The 18,343-nt window shown below is 42.3% G+C and overlaps 2 protein-coding genes across 5 annotated transcripts in view; one reads left to right on the top strand and one right to left on the bottom strand.

The window, feature by feature from the left end:
- The first annotated feature begins 601 nt into the window (after nucleotides 1-601).
- Nucleotides 602-11,036, top strand: PTGER4 (prostaglandin E receptor 4). The gene is made up of 2 exons (XM_005527964.3): nucleotides 602-1,742; nucleotides 8,882-11,036. The coding sequence occupies exons 1-2, from the start codon at nucleotides 912-914 to the stop codon at nucleotides 9,473-9,475; spliced, it is 1,425 nt and encodes a 474-aa protein (XP_005528021.1). The 5' UTR covers nucleotides 602-911; the 3' UTR covers nucleotides 9,476-11,036.
- Nucleotides 11,037-14,516: 3,480 nt separating this feature from the next.
- The window catches only part of TTC33 (tetratricopeptide repeat domain 33), a 43,639-nt gene continuing 39,812 nt past the window's right edge, over nucleotides 14,517-18,343 (bottom strand). For all 4 annotated transcript variants that reach the window (XM_088054511.1, XM_014257017.2, XM_005527963.3 and 1 more), the window contains one exon: nucleotides 14,517-17,790. In XM_088054511.1, coding sequence (XP_087910637.1) covers nucleotides 17,440-17,790 — 351 coding nt within the window. In that variant the 3' untranslated portion in view covers nucleotides 14,517-17,439. The remainder of the gene's footprint in view (nucleotides 17,791-18,343) is intronic.

Here is an 18,343-nt window from a genome sequence, read left to right as displayed (position 1 = left end):
TCGCCCTGATGCCAGAGCATCGCCTGCCGGCCCTCCTGTGCGGCCTCACCCCTCCCTGTGGTGCGCGGGGGTGACACGGGCTCGGCCCGGCCCGGGTCCTACGCTGGAGCACGGCGGGCCGGGCAGCGAGAGCCCGGCTCCGCGGCAAGCACCGTCCAGCGCCGCGGCCCCCTGGGTGCGAGAGGCTCGGCTGCCGCGGGCCGCGCCTCACGCACAGGTGCCCCCACCACCCCCGGCCCCCGCCCGCGCCCTCCCCGCGCAACCTGCCCTGCTCGGAGCGGCCAATGGGGCGAGAGGGCGGGGAGCAGCGGCGGAGCGGCCCGGGCCGCCCCCGCCCTCCGCGGCGAAACTCGGCGGGAGCGCCGCGGGGGCTGGGACGGCGCCCGGGCCCCAGACGGCCAGCTCCGCTCCGCTCCACACCGCGAGCAGCGCAGCGCACCGCCGGCCGGCGGCGGGGGATGAGCCGCGGCCACCGCGCTCCGGCACCTTCTCACGCCGCCCCGAGGGCACCTGGACCCCCCGCCCCGGGGCCCCGCTGTGCCCTCCCCGGCGCCGGTGCGAGAGGCGGTGAGGCGGCTCCGCTCGGCTCCGCTCGGCTCGGGCCGCCCCGATCCCCCTCCGGGCTGGGCGCGGAGCGCTGCGGCAGGAAGAGGCAGCCCCGGCTGCGGTCGGTGGTTGACGGACGGCACCCCAGTTCGGCCCCAGTTCAGGACTTTTTTTTTTCCTTTCTTTCTTTAACTGAAACACACCACTTTTTTTTTTTGTTTGCTTTTTTTTTTTTTTTTAATAACTTCTCGCGCATTTGAATTTTTACTTTCGCACGATACAACCCTCTCCCCTCCCTTACTCGGCTTTTCTTTTTCGGACCCGATCTTGCCGTCTCTCAGCTCGCCAGCGGCAGCGTGGTTATCATGTCATTCGACCCCACCATCATGCCACCTGCGAACGGCTCCGCCAACGGGACCGCCAGCGGGGCCGAAGGCGGGAAGCCCCCCACCATCCCCACTGTCATGTTCATCTTCGGCGTGGTGGGCAACCTCATAGCCATCGTGGTGCTCTGCAAGTCCAGGAAGGAGCAGAAGGAGACCACTTTCTACACGCTGGTCTGTGGACTGGCAGTCACAGATCTCTTGGGCACCTGCCTGGTGAGTCCGGTCACAATTGCCACTTACCTGCAGAACCAATGGCCAGGAGGAGCTGCACTGTGTGAGTACAGCTCCTTCATCCTCCTCTTCTTTGGGCTGTCTGGCCTCAGCATTATCTGTGCCATGTCTATAGAGAGGTACCTGGCCATCAACCATGCCTATTTCTACAACCATTACGTAGACAAGAAGCTGGCAGGGCTCACGCTCTTTGCCATCTACGCTTCCAACGTGCTGTTCTGCGCCCTCCCCAGCATGGGGCTCGGCAAATCTACTTTGCAGTACCCTTACACTTGGTGTTTCATAGACTGGCGGACAAAGGTGTCCACCCATGCAGCATATTCCTACATGTACGCGGGCTTCAGCTCCTTCCTAATCCTGGTGACTGTGATCTGCAACATCCTGGTGTGCGTGGCCCTCATTCGCATGCACCGCCAGTTCATGCGACGCACGTCTTTGGGGACAGACACCACCTCCAGCCGTTTATCTGACTTTCGCAGACGCCGGAGCTTCCGTCGGATGGCTGGAGCAGAAATCCAGATGGTTATTCTGCTCATTGCCACTTCCCTGGTCGTGGTCATCTGCTCCATTCCTCTGGTGGTGAGTAACATCATGCAACCCTTCTGTTCCATCACCCTTCCTGCAGTCTTTTCTTCTCCTAGTATGTGTTTGTCAGATTTCTGTTGGAATAGGTGCTTATTTGTGGCACCTATAGTTGGTGTCACAAACTGTTACAATAACTCAATGGCTATTAGCATACATGCGTGGTAACAGAAAGTTGCATATATTTACATTTACGCAAAAAGGAACCTGCTTATTCCAAGTCCTGGAGTCCTTTACTTGATTAACATAGGGGGCAAGAATTCTCAATAATTGTTTCACTGTTGCACTGGAATCCACATAGTAAAGTCCTGAGTGCTAAAGGCACTTTAAAGTTCACCTGCAAAATTAATTTGTGATAAGTGAGGATCACATTTCTGGCTGTTTAGTGTGTTTTTAAAACGTGCATGCTGTCACTGAAGGGTGCAGCAGTCCCTGATGTGCAAAAGGAGGACAAGGTTATGTTCACTTGGCACTGGCAACATACAGAGTTCTTCACAACCAAAACTTAAGCTAAGCTTCCACTCCTCAGGGATTCATGCACCATCTTTGGATAGATCACACATAGGCATCCTTTCAGGAGGTCCCCACACAGTGGGAGGAGTGAACTCAGTGGAACCACCTGTCAGTGTATTGCTCAGTGAAATGAGTGTTAGAGGAATCTGGCCCGCATAAACCTTGAGATCATGCTGAAATGTCAAACAACATTACAACTAACTGTTTGGTCATTTTCTGAAAAGGTTGATGCAGTGTTATTAAATTGAACATACAGTATCCACTTTTTCCTATTCCTCCACCTTATCCTCAAGAAAGACAAAAAAGCCCAAATACACCAGCTAGAGGCTCAGTTCTTGCTTGCCAACTGCCATAATAAAGCTTGTCAAAAATCCTCTCCTACTCTGGCTCAGAGACATTAAACAAATAGTTGGCTTGCCTTATTTGCCATCTTACAAAACACAGTGTAGGAACTCAAGTAGTGGCTGTCAGACAGAATGTGTTTTTAGAAGGACTTTTTTGAAGAGGTTTCTTGTCAGTAGGGGGATCCCTCTGTCATACAGAGGGGGTGCAGTGTATGTCAAATAGAGCTGACCAGCTGGAGTTGCGAAACAGTGAATATCACTGTAAGGGAGTTGAGAGAAGTGCATGTGAGGAGGACTGAGCTGTCAACGAGTCTGTGCCCCTGGTCAGAGGAGCTGTAATGACAAGGGTTGGCCTGGGCTGCCACATTACTGACAAACAGGAGCTAGTGGAGTGTGGCTGTGCTGCAGCAGCAAGGGCCATCTGCCATCCTTCGGCATTGTCACTTGGTGCGGTGCCAAGGCACGGCGGAGCACGGCGCCGTGTGTGCATTGCCTGACATCCGAAGGAGGCTGAGGGGTGCTGCCTGTGCTGCACACAGGGTGTTCCCGGGAGGAGCATCTGCCTTAGACAGAGGAACCGTGCCAGCCTGCCCTGCAGTCCAGCTCCAGAAACGGCAGGGGCAAGCTGACTCCCTGCTCTGGGATGCATCGGGTGGCCAAAACGCCGACAGTACTGACGGGTGACAGTATTTAATTTGATTAATCCTGTATCAGAACAGCTACTTCACAGAAGAACAATACTGCATTTCCAAAAGAGATGCTGGTAAGTGCAGAGAACAAGTTGTGTGAATTAAATACAGTGTCATGATATGATGGACTTAAACAGCTTCAGAAAACAAGCCAAGCTTTATCCTGTAGCAAAGCGGCTAGAGGAGTGTTGAGACGTCTGAATGTGAAACGCAAAATGAAATAGTTTATATCTATTTGAACCTAGGGAGTCTTTTACATAATACTTTGAAAAAGGCGGGGGGGGAATGGACCAGAAATCAAGGCATATTTACCAGAAAGTGGACTGGATTGTTGAGAGTTAAAATTAATGAACCTGGGTGAGGCAAAAGTTTTATTATTTAAACAGTAGCTAGTGAAAAACTTGTATATAGCAAGAGCTATGTGAAGGTGCAGGTGATAAAGTTGTATAGCTCTCCCAGAACTTGATTTCACTTTGTACAAAGGCAGAACGTTACCTTGGGAATGTTCACGTAAGTTAGCTTTTACCTGCTAAAGCAATATGTATTTTTTCTATCTAAACTGACGTAAGGGACTCTCATTTCATTTAGATGGATGACTAAAAATAAAAGGAAGCTTTTTCTAACAAAACAAACCCAAATAACTACATATATACACATCATCACAGTGTCCAGTGTGGTTAAATTTCTTTATTGTTAAGTAGCTTTTTTAAAGTCTTTTGCCTCCCTGTGCGGGAATAAGCCACAGCCACTTTTGCTGCTTTGTGCCATGATGAACTGCCATGTATGCTGCCATGTTAAGCCCTCTGGATGCACAGACACTGGGGTTAAGAATGGGGAAACCAAAGTGACTCCTTTATGCTATAAATCCCTAGAAAGAGCCATTAGGCAAAGTAGGTAGATTACTAATATATAGACTTGCATTTTCATGGCTCGAAGGAGTTTTAGGGAGTCCTCACCACTGAGAGGCTCACCTATAACAGGTCAGCCTGGCAGTCATCAAGAACCATAAAAGTGGTGTGGTGGTGGTGCCAGCATGATTCAGATACACAAAGCAGGCTCAGAGGGTGCTTTGTGACTTAACTTTTCCTTTGATGAGCTGACTTCCCATGGATGATTTCAGCTCAATAAACCATCAAGTAAGTCAAAGAAAAGCAACTTCTGAAAGAGACACATAAACCTCTAACATTTTAGAGCAAACACTTTCACAAGATAGTAAGATAGCAGATGGTGTCAATCCAACAGGATCCACTTATGATTTGATAGAAAAAAATTTAAGACTTGAAATATTAAACAGTCCTGAAATAACTGAGTCACAGATAACAGCAGTTTTTAATAATGAAATGCTTCAGCACATGATTTACCAGTAGGGTAGTTTAGAGTTTTAGTGGTTATTCATAAAATCAGCAAAATTTTAAAGTAACAAGTAGCTGTAACAAAATTATGGGAGGTTATGCAAAATGCTGAATTAACTTGGCAGAACTGAAGCTGATCAAATATATCAAGGAAAGAAAAGATGAATGGAAAAAAGATTTTTGAAAGGACACTTTATATAACCTGGTTTGTTTTCAGTGTGCAGAAAGGGGTGTGAAAGATATCAATCTGACAATAGTTTAAAAATTAAGTAAGAAAAGCACATAACTTATGTGCTAACTCTTGACTCTACATGGGTTATTTAATCTCTTAAAATATTTTGAGCTTTTTAGAAATTAGAATTGCATAATGTAAAATACAGAGAATAAGTTGTATTAGCAAAGATTTTGTCAAGAAGAGAGTAGAAATTTCTATCTGGCCTTTCTTAAAACACCAAGATGTTTCAAGAGTAAATAGGCACACAGTACTCAAAATCTGTAATTTACTCCAGCAGTCTGTCAGATACTCTTAAAAATTTTAAGTGTGTGACCTTTATCTCATTCTGACCACTGAACATTGTTGTTAAATTATGGTGATATGAAAAATAAAATGTAATGTTTCGGGGTGTACATCTTGTTGATTGCATGAAATGATCAGGATTTTCTAATTTGGTGTTTAATTGATCTAAAATTGGATTTTCTTTTGGCTTGGCTGATTTCACCTTTTTACTATCAGGGACTGTCCATAGCCAACTGCAAGGTGTCAGGCATGATTTTTTGGCAGTAAAGTAGTCACCAAGCAGACAGTAAGACCTTGAAGGGCAAAGGTTACTGGCTAGTGGAGCTGCAAAACTTGTTCCTGCTTACTACCATATGTTATTTAAATTTATCATATCAGCATGTGGGGAGATTTTGAGGGCAGGTGGAAGCTTTGGAAACAATTACAAGTGTGACTGTAACTATAAAAGTCACTTTATAATGCTTCAAAGGATTAGAAATCATGCATCTGTAGTTAGTAAAAAGGAAAAGAGCAAACAGCACAAGGACTCTGATCCTACACACAAGATATCCCCATCTTGAGCATAAACTTGACGTACTTTATAGATATGTACTTAATTTCAAATAAACTGGTAGTACTTTTAAGATAAGTTGTCTGAATTCTACAGCTGCACAGCAAATATACAAACCCTATTTTTAAGAGATCTGAATTGTTCCAGTTTGCTTCCTTCTTTAATTAGGATTTCAAATTGCACAAATCCAAGCAACAGATTAGATAATTTATTTAGGAGTGGATTCCACTTACTTGGCACTTGCTTAGAAGATGACAGGCAATATCTTTTATTCTGTTACCTTCTGCAGCAGAGGACTTGTAGCCAAAAGAGGGAACTTCTCTAGCTGTTATTTTAAGTGATCCTTTACTAAGTGTTGTTTCACTGGTAAGTAAAAAAGGATAGAACTTATGTTCCAACACAGATAAATTTTTACCCTTTTGTGATTAATGTAAGATAACAATAGGTCTGAACTGATAAATGCATATGATGTTCTGGGGAGCTTTCTGGGACTCTTCTGGGAAGTAGAAACAGTTTTGTACAATCAGAGTTTTTGCTGACTACGTCCATTCTGTGAATTGTTAACCTCCACATGCTGCATAGCTGTCAAAAGGAAATATAGCATGCAGAGATAGCATAAAATGAGCTGTCCTGTACCATTAGCAATAGTCCTTTTCAGCCACAGAGTGAACATTTTTCATCTTTCCATGAAGTCTGCCAGGTAGCAGAAAGAGGTGGAATAAGTACCTCAATTTCACGTGCTGCTTATCAAAAGGAACAATCCGACTATTAAATCACTGACGTGTAACTATAGCTCTGAGTTTGTTTTTTTTTTAAAAAAAAAAAGCAAGCTGTAGGTTGAACTATGTATTTCTTCAGCTTTGTTCAAAGTGTGCCTTCTGGTTGTGTGGTCTGGGTGAGATTTGTTATGCACATTGCACATATACATACATACACATTATACATATCTATATTATACATATACATCTGCACACACATGTTATACCTATGGACACATGCATATTATACATACCTACACTTAATACACTTGCACACATGCACATATTACTCACGTTATGCACATGCACACGTACATATTACACATATACACAAACCTGTTGTACATGTGCGCACGTTGTAGACATAAGCACATCCTACACATACGTGTACATAACCTCGTATTAAGATAGGTAGGCATGTACTACACAGATACTCACACGTTACTCACAGAGCCGCACCTGCCGCGGGACAGCCCCGCCATCTAGCGGCACGCCCCGGAGCAACAATTTATTTATCAATCATTTATTTAATAAAATTATGTCTTAAACAGTTTAAAATAAAGCCAAATGCTAAAAAAAAAAAAAAAAAAATAAAAAAATCTTAACAAAAATTAAAAAAAATCCATAAAAATAACTTTATCATGGATAGGAATACTCTTTGAAGCATCTAAATGGCATGTTTGGCCTAACAGATAAGTGCAGCCAAGAAATTAGTAGTCAGGAAAGACATCTGCAGTGTTATAAATCATTAGGAAAGTAACTACGGATAAAACTGGCATCACTGTATTGCTTTATAAATTCAATATTTTCCCATATCTTGAGTTCACTAAGTTTCTCGTAAACTTAGAGAAAAGTACTGAGGAAGGAAATACAGTCAGTCACCAATTTGACAGACCATTTGAGAGAGACTGTAGGCACAAGGCTCCCACAGAGGGACTCTGTATTATTCTAAACGTACCATTGATAGCTTTGGGGAACACTCCATCTCTGAAAACTGACAAGGCTGAATGCCACCACACTGCCCTCCTGCAAGAAAATTTCTCAAGCATTGTGAAATTTTCCACCAGACTTGGATGGCTTCACATGCAGGACTTGTAAAAAAATTACTTATGAGAGTTATCTTAATTTGGCTTGTTTATTTAAATGCTTGCTTGCCTCTATGTCTGTAACCTCATAGCTAGGCAGGCCTTGATTCATTTCAGAAGCCAAGGATGAGATTCTAAAAACCTTTTAAGTTTGCTACCAGATTTTTACTGCATCAGATAAAAATACAACTAAGGTATCTATTTTGACTTACCTTAAGGAACCTGAAGAAAACAGAATCTTCCATTATCCACTTTTCAGTGTGTTTCCTCTAACTGGACACTGCTTAGGTCTTGCTAAAATGGTGAAGAGCTATTTGAGACTAATCAACACAACAAACTCCTCTGATGCTATTGTGGACTGTGCCTTACAGCAGCATTTACAAAAGTGGCTTCAAAACAAGGAGAGAAAGAAAAAGAAGAAACTACAATAAGCTAAAGAATACATTTCTATGTAGAAGAAAGGGCCCTTCAGTTTTGAAATTTGTGCATGATAAACTAGAATCACTAATTAAATAGTCACTTCACACATCAACTTCGATACCTTAAACTCTAGACTAAATTCACTAGTATTTTTGCAAGTAAAACCAAAATGCTGGATAGAACAGAGTACTCTAGTCCAGTGCTGAAATAATCTCATTATCTTGGCCTGTTGAAAATGTCCTAGCTGGGCCACCTATCTTTTCAGAGATTTTTTCCTCCTTTTCTTTTTTTTACATTTCTGTTTTTCTGAAACATGCTGCAGCAAGCAAACCCTTGTGGTTATATAAACAGTTCCAGTTAGGACAGGTGCCAGGAAAATACATTTCTAAACTTGGGAATCGACAACTCAGGACTTGCTTATGGAATCTCATGTACTTGGATTATCGTGTGTGCTTCAGTTCATTTCTAAGTGATTATCAGACCTTTGCTAACGGAACTGGTCAGGTCTCCCCAGGCAGTTACCTCTTTGCAGGTTGTATGACACTTGAGGTACCCCAGGGAAGCAGGATTCAGGTTTACATCTTTGCTCCTGGGAAATTTTAAAGACCCCAGTCAAAATTTGGAGGTTCAGGAATTAATTACTAGGTGTGAGAGAGAAAAAGTCTTGTTCTACATGTAACAAATTACAATTACATGTTACAATTTTCTCTCTTTTTTTTTTTTTTTTTTTTTTTGCTATTTCCAAGAATGAATTCATGGCTGCCAATCTGAGATGCCTAACTTTGCCAACCTGCTCTTCTGTCATAGCTTACATCTGCAAATCTGGATCTCTGCTTTGAAGTGTAACCTTTTCTGTCCTGATGCAATTACGTAATTGTGTCTTCCTCTTCCCCCTTCTCCTTGGCTAGGTCCGTGTGTTCGTGAACCAGCTGTACCGGCCGGAATCAGTGGAAGATGTCAGGCAAAACCCTGACCTGCAAGCCATCCGCATTGCCTCGGTGAACCCCATTCTGGACCCGTGGATCTACATCCTCCTCCGCAAAACTGTGCTCAGCAAAGCCATCGAGAAGATCAAATGCCTCTTCTGCCGCATTGGAGGGGCTCGGAGGCAGCACTCGGGGGGAAACTTCAACTGCGTGGATGGGCGCAGGACCTCCTCTGCCATGTCCAGCCAGTCGCCCTCCTTCATCTCACGTGAGCTGCGGGAGATCAGCAGCACCTCCCAGACGCTGCTGTACCCTCCGGAGCTGAGCGAGAGCAGCGTCGGGGGCCGTGTGCTGCTCCCGGGCCCCAGCGCCAGCTTGGCTCAGTCCGACACCACGTCCGTAAGGACTCTGCGGAGCTCCGACACCTCGGACTCCTCACAGGGACACGACGCCGAGAGCGTCTTCCTGGTGAGCGAAATCAGCTCTGGTGGTGGGGCCAGCTCTGCATCCAAGAGCGGCCCTCTCCAGGTCACCTTCCCCACAGAGACATTGAATTTGTCAGAAAAGTGCATTTAGATAGCCATGAAAGGCATCAACCCTGGGGATACTTCCTGGTACATTGGAAAAACTGGTGCAATAGATAGGTGTTCTGCCTGTTCATGGGAAGAGGGGTTCAGCTGTGCTTCAAAGGGCTATTTTTCTCTGGCTGTGTGATGGGTACATTTCCTTTAGACTACTGAGGACTGTGTGGAACAGACATTGCACTTGGGCCCTGCCATCAGAAATGGTACAAAGCAGGTTTGATGGGACTGGAAACATGAACTGCCTTGTCTTGTTGTGGGACACGGGAGAGCTACTGTGCCTCTGGAAATAGAAAGGCCCATCACTTGCTTTTTTTCTTTTTTTCTTTCCCTTTCCAAGTCTGGTAGAATTGTTTTTGCTCCTTCCCCACGGCTGCTCAGCTATTAAGAGTTTAAGCTTCTGGTACTAGAGCTGAATATGAGGCAGCTGCTAGGATCTGGACACAGCTACTCTGAGAGCTGCCTGCAGTAAGATTTTAAAGTGTCTCACTAAAGCATGAAAATGTGAATTTTTATCATTGTATATATATCAGGACTGAAAATATTTAAAAGTGTATTCTTCTCTATGAGAAGGTTTGTTATTAATACAAGGTATATAGAAATGATTTCCAGCCTTCTCTTCCCTCAGTATTTCCTGCTGATAAGGCATTCTTGGCTTAGATTCGTTGTCCATGCTAGATTCACAGCTGATGAGGTAATTCTCGAGCTGAGAATACATAAGCACTTTCTGAGTGAAATGGGAATATATGCCTTTTTAAGAGAGAAAAAGAAAACACATCCTTCCAGTTAAGACTATTAGTTTTCAGCATATGTATATACTAAAAAAAAGTCAGATTTTATTTATGTTCTGAGAATGTTTTTCTGTGTAACACATGCACGCCTCTCTGAGTACTTTGGCCCACAGTCTGCACACCTTAGGCACACACTTAACATGGCCCTTCAGAGTGGTCCTTCTGTTGCCAGGGAGACTCCTTACATGTAAAGTTAAGGACATATAGAAGTGCTTTCAATATCAGGGCCTGAAACCTTCAACTCCTGGTTAAAAGTCTTAATATTCACTTTAGTTAAAGCGTCGCTGATGTAATAAAGGTATTTTTTTCATAACATTTATCATTTTACTTTAAATAGTAAATAGAATTTTATGACTGTGTAATCTGATACTCCATCAAATAAATGTATGAAACCACAGAAGCAGAATCTTCATATAAAGTATAGATTATATAGAACTATATCTCAAACACATCTAAAAGCATCTGTTGTTAGAGTTTTGATGACAAACACATCACCAAAACCAGCTGTTAACCACTGACAAAGGAGTTTTGTGTTTTATGTTGTAAGGGTAATATCTTGTTCCAGAAATACTGTGTATGAAAATTATTCTGTGCAGATATTGGGGGATGTTTTGTCAAATACAAAGCATGTTATGCTGCTTAAAATGTTTTCATGTGAATGCTACATTGTAATGAAAATCTTGAGCCTTATGTTGATATGTTTAAGCAGTTGTACCGACCAAAGCAACTTTGGGGATCACAATTAAATGGAAATGTTCTGCTTGATCTCAGATGTCTGCATGAGTCTGCCATTCAGTACCAACTCCTTGCCTTAACAAGCCTCCCATCTTGGAATGCTCTGCACTCAGCTACTGCCAAAACATACTTTGTCCTGCAAGTTTCCAAAACACCACAGCATGATCACCATCAGCAAGAAGCAGCTGCCTTCAAATCTGTCCCCAAGAGCATTGACACAGAGCCACAAAAATTCTTTATTTGAACAAACACATTTTCCTTTAACAGGGGAGAAGTTGAGCTTGTTTGTCTTCAATGCATATAGAAAGGTTAAATTTCTACACAAATATTTGCAGCAGTAGCAGCCACTTTTTGCCAGGTAAGCTGGTGAATTACTCTTACTGTTACCCAAGCTCCTACTGCAGCTGCAGATAAAGATCTGCCTGAATTCTTTCCAGTTAAACCACCTCACTATGGTCTGTTGTTAACTAGTGACCAACAAATAGAACAGACTCACAATACTTCCCAAGACAGGAAATAGCACCTGGCAGAGCAGGAAGGTGGGTCTGCCACTGGCAGATAACACCACATGTACAAATATGGGACCACACCTTTGCAGCTGGCCCAGAGCAGCACACCAATATTACTGGTACTTTATGCAGTGATAGAATTAAATATCTGCAGTGTGTAAGTATTTAAAAAAGCAAGGGCTCACTATTTTTAAAATTATTTCATTAATATGCTTTTATTGCTCTTTATCATCATTACTGATGAGAAATACATATGGTCTGAAAGAGCTTTAAATAAGAATAGACAATCTTAAATAGCTTCCCTTAGCAAACACAATAGGCCTGAGGTCCTCCTGCCCCCAGCATTCACAACATGTCAGTAGTGGACTAGACTCACCATCAACATGAACTCCCTCCAAAGTTAACTCCCTGATTCCCAAACATCCCGCAAAGTCTTCTGAGCAGTACTGGAATTGCCTGCCACAGCTCCATGGCAGTACACAAAGGCAAAATCGGAGCAGATCTGTTGTCTAGTTGCAAACACAGATGAGTGCTTGGGAGCAGTTGGGCAGGAGTGGGCAAGTGTGCCTTTTTTTCAGGGTGACAGTAGTATCCCATCTCACTCATCTGCCCCACTGTGCTGCTCAGGTTTAGCACCTTCTGCAATGCTGGCCAGGCACATTGCTGAACTACATTCCTCAGCCTCCCTGAGCTTAACAAGTCTTCTAAAATAAGGCTACAAGTTTGAAGAGTCTAATTTGCCATGTGGAGGTTATAAGGTTATTTTCTTGCTAGGAATTATGAGTAGTTTCCATATATAGAAAAAGGTTTCCTTTCTCACACATGAATATAATAACCACAGAGATCCATATCCCCTTTGAACAGCCTTTCACATCGTCATGCACATTCCCCAGTCTTCCATGTTCACAGAAAATTAACTGATTTAAAAATTTCTCATGCCAAACTTGTATCTCTCAAACCTTGTCCACCCTGTTGTCCTGTGACAGGCAGTCCCTCTCCCTCATTTCCAACAGTCTGTCCTGCCCACACATCCCAGACCACCGCTTTGCTCAACCCTTTCCATCAGAGACACTGCTACACCTCCAACCCCACAACCACACCCCAAGTCTCAGCCATAACTCAATTTAAGCCCCTGTCTTGTAGCAGGGCTTGGAGGATCCACCCACCACAGGCAGGATGAGAGCCAGTATCTGTACCAGACAGTGGTTCCTGTGAAGATCAGTAGATTAGTTGGAATCTCTGATCCATGGTAAACTAGCCTTATGAACAGCTTAGGGTGTAGGATGTACTGTCAGAGGACTTGGGCTGTTTGAAACGAGGCTCACACATTCCTGTTGGAACACCCGTGCTGCCTGACCTGAACTGGTGCTACAGGCCCCGCGCCAATGCACTAACAGGATCAGTGTAATCTGCTATCTTCAAATGGCACAGCCAACATCCTAAGTCAGAAAGCTTTTGAGGTTTTATTTCTGCTGCCAGACACAACAGCAAACCCATTCCACTTAAGGCAGATTTATTATTAGAGCTACCAAATACCACCAGGCCTTTGCACTCCAGACCCTCCTCTAGACCTGCCAGCTTTACAGACCTAGAAACCCAGTCAGTCTCCTGCTTTGGGAAACCAGAGGCAGTGTGATCCCCACATCTAATCTTTCTTTCCCTTTGATCATTTATCCTTTACAACCCTTACAGCTCCTTATGGCTCTTATGAAATCAGCCCTCAAAGCCAGGCAGCACACCTGGCAGGATTCAGCAGTCATACGTGCCCATCAGCCCCTCCTGCTCCAGAACCAGCCCCTCTGGAGATACCAGCACAAGGACTCCAGCGCATCTGGGAACATCATGTTAACATGACAGTGACCTACACACAGTTCCTGCAACCTGCCAACAAACCAAGCCCACATGCTACTGCCTTCTGTGCCCAAGTCCTAACTACAATCATTATGGTTTTATAGCAATTCTATGAACCCAAAATAAAAAACTTAACACTAGTATTTTACCTCTGTTCCCTTGGTTAGGATCGGGAAGGAACTTAAGTTGTGTGAGTAAGCAAGTTTCCAGTGCTATCTCTCTGATGTTGATCTCTAAATCCAGAGTAAACTGCTCCATTTGCTTTTCATCCCTCTCCATGACTAGTTTTAAAATCCAGTATCCCATGGTATTATCTAGGAAGCGTCACTGTTGTGTTATCTGAACCTTATTGCTGTTTTACCCTCTAGTACTGTCAGAAAGGATTTCTCTCAGTTTTATTTCTCTCTCTCAGTACATTTAAGGTTTTTAAAGATAATTATTGCACATGCACGAGAGCTGAAGTCACGTGCCCAGCTTCAGCATTTGAGGTTGACTGCCAATCAGTCACCTTGAGCTTCCTTTGTAGTCAAGGGAAATAATTAGGCACCTTGGGAGGCTGATTCAACTCATTCTGATACTTATCTAACACAAAGCAGATGAATGGCACTGTGAGACTGTGTATTTCTTTCCACTGGATACAAAGGGACTCAAAGGGAAAAATATATTTGAATATTTAACTGTAGGCTTTTAAATCAAGCAAAACTAATGTCTAGCCCAATGTTGTTCTTGAGCTTTCCTCTTGAATGCCAACAGCTGAGCATTTTAATATGTGATACATATGGAACGCAAACACATGAAAGCTGTTGCAGTCACTGCCACTAAGGATAGTGATGAACAATAAAAACAATTTTCTAATGTCAAAGGGGGAGAGTATTTCACTGACATCCTGTTTTGGATAACATCTCCTTTTGCTCCATCTCATGTGAAAGGTTTAAAAGCTCTGAGCATCACCTTTTATTAAATATTTTTCCCAGAGATGTTTTCTTTCTTACTAAAACAAATTAACATGTTCACATGTTCATTAACAGAGACAAAAGCCAATTATAAAATGAGGAACATTCTGGAATGGGAAATAATACTTATTTTTGTTATAACCCAAAGAATAAACAGGCATCACTAAGTAGAAGTCAGTGTTTTATTCAAACCGCAAACCAATCCAGAAAATTACATACATGCAAAACATGGCATGCTGTACAAAAAAACAATGTTGAAATCATCAATATTTCAACTTCTCCCCAGTTTGAAAAGACTGTCCCAGGAACTTAACTGCTTGACAAAAAACTACAGTTCTGGCAATATCTAGGATTCATAACCTAATCTAATCAGAACGGGATGGGAGCCACCACCCCTCGAGCCCGGCACAGCCTGATGGTGCAGATGTATCCCCTTCCAGCAGTTTGGCCCTGCAGTGCTGAAGTCAATAGGAGCTTTGTGAATCATTTCAGTAGGAAAAGATTCTGTGATAACACAGACCTCCGAGAGAAGGGCAGCAGTCCTTCCTGTATGAGTAAAGACAGAACACTGACGCATGTACAAAGCGCAAAGGAAGAATAGATGAGGTGGATACAGCTGAGCTCCTTCAAAACAAAAACATACCCTAGAGCATCTCACACATGTCCTTTCCCAGCCAGAGAAGATCTCTTCTTTGAAGAAATATGTCCAAACCACTCTCACGCTAAGGCTTCCTACGGCTGACTAAAATTAAGTTGATAGGAGAAAGAAGAATAAGAAACCCTTCAACTCTAATAATTTAAACTATCAAATCATATCTTAATTAAGTGCCTATCCAGTAAGCACTTAAAATCTTTCTGAACTTAACGAAGAAATAAAAATGTAGCATGATGCTGTTTTACATATCTTAATATATTTAGGCTACTGTAGTTCTAATTATTTTGAATGCTCAGAAGATAGGTGTGATTTTGTGTGAATGTGTGCTCATGCAAGCACAGATCTAAAAATTCATACATACAAAAAAACATTCAGGGAGAATCTTGTAAAACTTAATGAAAATTTAGTACAACAGGGCAATTAAGTATTTTTAAAAAACTATATGTATCCTCTTAAATGAAGATATTCTGATATCAGATAAACAGAAAGTATGACTTGAGATAATTTTTCTGCAATGCATTTTCCACTGCAAAAACACTATACTTCTCAAGCAACATTATTTTCTTTTAAAATGTTATTTTGAAATTAGAAATCAGACTCAAAAAGTGCAAAGATGATTGATTTCAAAGTTTCACTTGTTTACAAAACTATCTATTATCATACAAAATTTTATCAAAATCAAGTAAAAATTACATGTTCTCAAAATGAATTCTTCAGGAATTCCTCAGCTGACCATTTTTTCCAGTACTGTTACCATGGTAGGATGTGATCATCTCTACCATGTCTCCAAGACAATGAAAAGAGAACAGTTTCAGCACAGAGCACATTAAAGAAACAGCCTGATTTCATTTCTCTGAACAGCCTATGTGAGGAACCAATTGCCACCTTCCCCAGAAAAAAAATCAACATTAAAAAAATTTCCTAGGTTATGCCTCATTACCCACCACTGCATTCAAATTCCAAAAAAGATAAAAAGGGAGACTCCAGCAGTGCTGTCCTGGAAAACTGGTTTTTTTCCCTAAGAGTATACTTTTAATGGCAGGTCATTAAGAATTTGGAAAAGCAAATTGACTCCCTTTATCAGATTAGCCTTACGAGGAAAGAAAAGCCCCAAATACTATACAATTCAGCCATATCTATTTCCTACTCCCACCATTCTACTTTTGGTGATGTCTGTAGCACAGCACAAATGATAAGAAAGGGCCAGTTTCAGTCACTAACAGTGTTCTTCTGGTGAAACATTTAGTTGTAACTAAGCATTCAGGGCCTTGTTTGGTAAAGCATTTCCTTTCATCTCATCAGAAAGTGCTTAACCCATTCACCAAGGAAAGCACCATAAAGGTTTCTACTCAATTTGGCTACAAATCACATCTGTCACACACAGACATACAATATAATAATCCACCCCCACTTCATAGGAAACTTTCCCATAGAACAAGCAAACTTCATGAAAACAAAGACTGTCAATGACAGAACACAGTTCACACTTTTACTGGAAAAATAATGTTAATTAATAGTGATCGAAATATTTTTTAATATCCTGTTTTCTTTTTGTACTGGTTTTGGCTGGGATAATTTTCTTCAGAGTTGCAAGGAGGGGGGCAGTTTTTAATTTTGTGCTGGCAAGAGTTGATAACACACCGTTGTTTTCATTATTGCTGAGCAGTGCTTGCACTGGGTCACGACCTTTTCCTGTTCCTCATCCCATCCCACCAGGGAGAAGACTGGGGGTGCACAAGAAGCTGGGAGGAGACAAGCCAGAATACCTGAGCCCAGCTGACCACAGGGATATTCCATCCCACAGCACAATACAAAGAACTGGGGAAAGAAGGAGGCAGGGGAAGGGAGGACATTCAGAGTTTCTTCCCAAGTCACAAGCTATCCCTGCCTTCCTGGGGATGGTTGAACAATGACTGCCCATGGGAACTGATGGGTGAATCCCTTGTTTTGCTTTGCTTGCATGTGCAGCTTCTGGTTTCCCTATTAGACTGTCTCAATCTCAGCCCAGGAGTTCTTTCATTTTTTCCAATTCTCTCCCCCATTCCACCAGGAGGCAGTCAACTGCACTGGGCTGAACTGCCAGCTGGGGATAAACCACAGCACTTTTACAGTTTAAATAAAACTTTCCTAATTACTTGGAAAATGTACAAATTAACTTGTAAAGTTATGAAATACACAAAGATAAAGGTAGCTGTTAGAATCAAGTCAAGCATTTCAATATTACATTTGTTCTTAAGAATTTAAAATTTCTAGAATCAACTCTTGGCTTTCTTTTCTAAAAATATGGATGGAAGAACAACTCAGGTCATTGCTTTTTTAGTTAATGAAAGAAAAATAACCTCAATTCTTTAACTTTTGTAGGCTATCCTACCATTTAATAAAAAAAGAAAAAACACAAAGCAAGAAAAATACAATAAATAATAGCAGTTCTTTTAACTATGGGTATGACAACCTGTCAGGCTGCCCTACCGGGCCTTGATGAAAAGGGTTTCATCAGGAGTTGCAGGACAATTGTCCTGCTCAGTAACAGTCTCTACTGTGCCTGAAGCAGACACAATTACCATTGTTTTAGCTGCTGAAAGAGCTTTCTCCTTCTCTGCAATGGCAGCACAGACTGCCACAATTTCATCACTTTCAAAGTCATAGTCTGGGATTGACTCTTGTACAAGCTCTTTTCCTTTTGCCAGTGCTTGCACTGACTCAGTCTTTGTGGCCTTCTGCTGTTCCTGTAGTTTTCTTGCCCAGGAAAGGTCTTCATTCCATACTTCAGGGTTCATTGGAAAGATGTGTAAGGATACCTGGAAGCTTCGGATTGCCTATAAGCAGAACAGGGAAGAAACAAAGATGGGAGACTTTAAAGCCCATCTTTCTCATAAAAATTCACAACAACAAAAAAATTACGTATATAATTTAAGCAAAGCTCAAAGCCATTTAATTCCCGTCTTTATTGGAGCAATCCTCCCTTGTCTTGGTTCAATAGAAGCCTCACCCCCAAACAATTGTGTCTGAAAAGGCAAAAATGCATCAATAAATTTGGTACCTGGCAACAAAGGCACAAATAACGAGTTCATCCATGAAAAACAATATTGTAATTAAAAAGGTAAAAGGAAAAACAATTTTTTTGATTGTTCCCTATTCTACTTCTCTCTCATCATCAGATGTAGGTAAAGGCAAAAGCAGACAGATATGGTTTAAAAAAATAGAGAAAAGGGATGACTGGAGTTTGAAGTATAACTGATTTTGCTGCCTTTAAATTAGAATGCAGTGGTTTCATATTCAGACCTAACACTACACTATTAATACTAGCCACATGGCAAACAGTTTCTGTAACAGGTATGTGTTTAAAAAACACATAAGTAAATGCTCAGA

This window comes from Pseudopodoces humilis, chromosome 4 (assembly GCF_049639895.1).
Source record: "Pseudopodoces humilis isolate 2021_Gansu_Grassland_sample_001 chromosome 4, ASM4963989v1, whole genome shotgun sequence".
Lineage (NCBI taxonomy): Eukaryota > Metazoa > Chordata > Aves > Passeriformes > Paridae > Pseudopodoces > Pseudopodoces humilis.
This window is presented reverse-complemented; position numbering and strand designations above follow the sequence as displayed.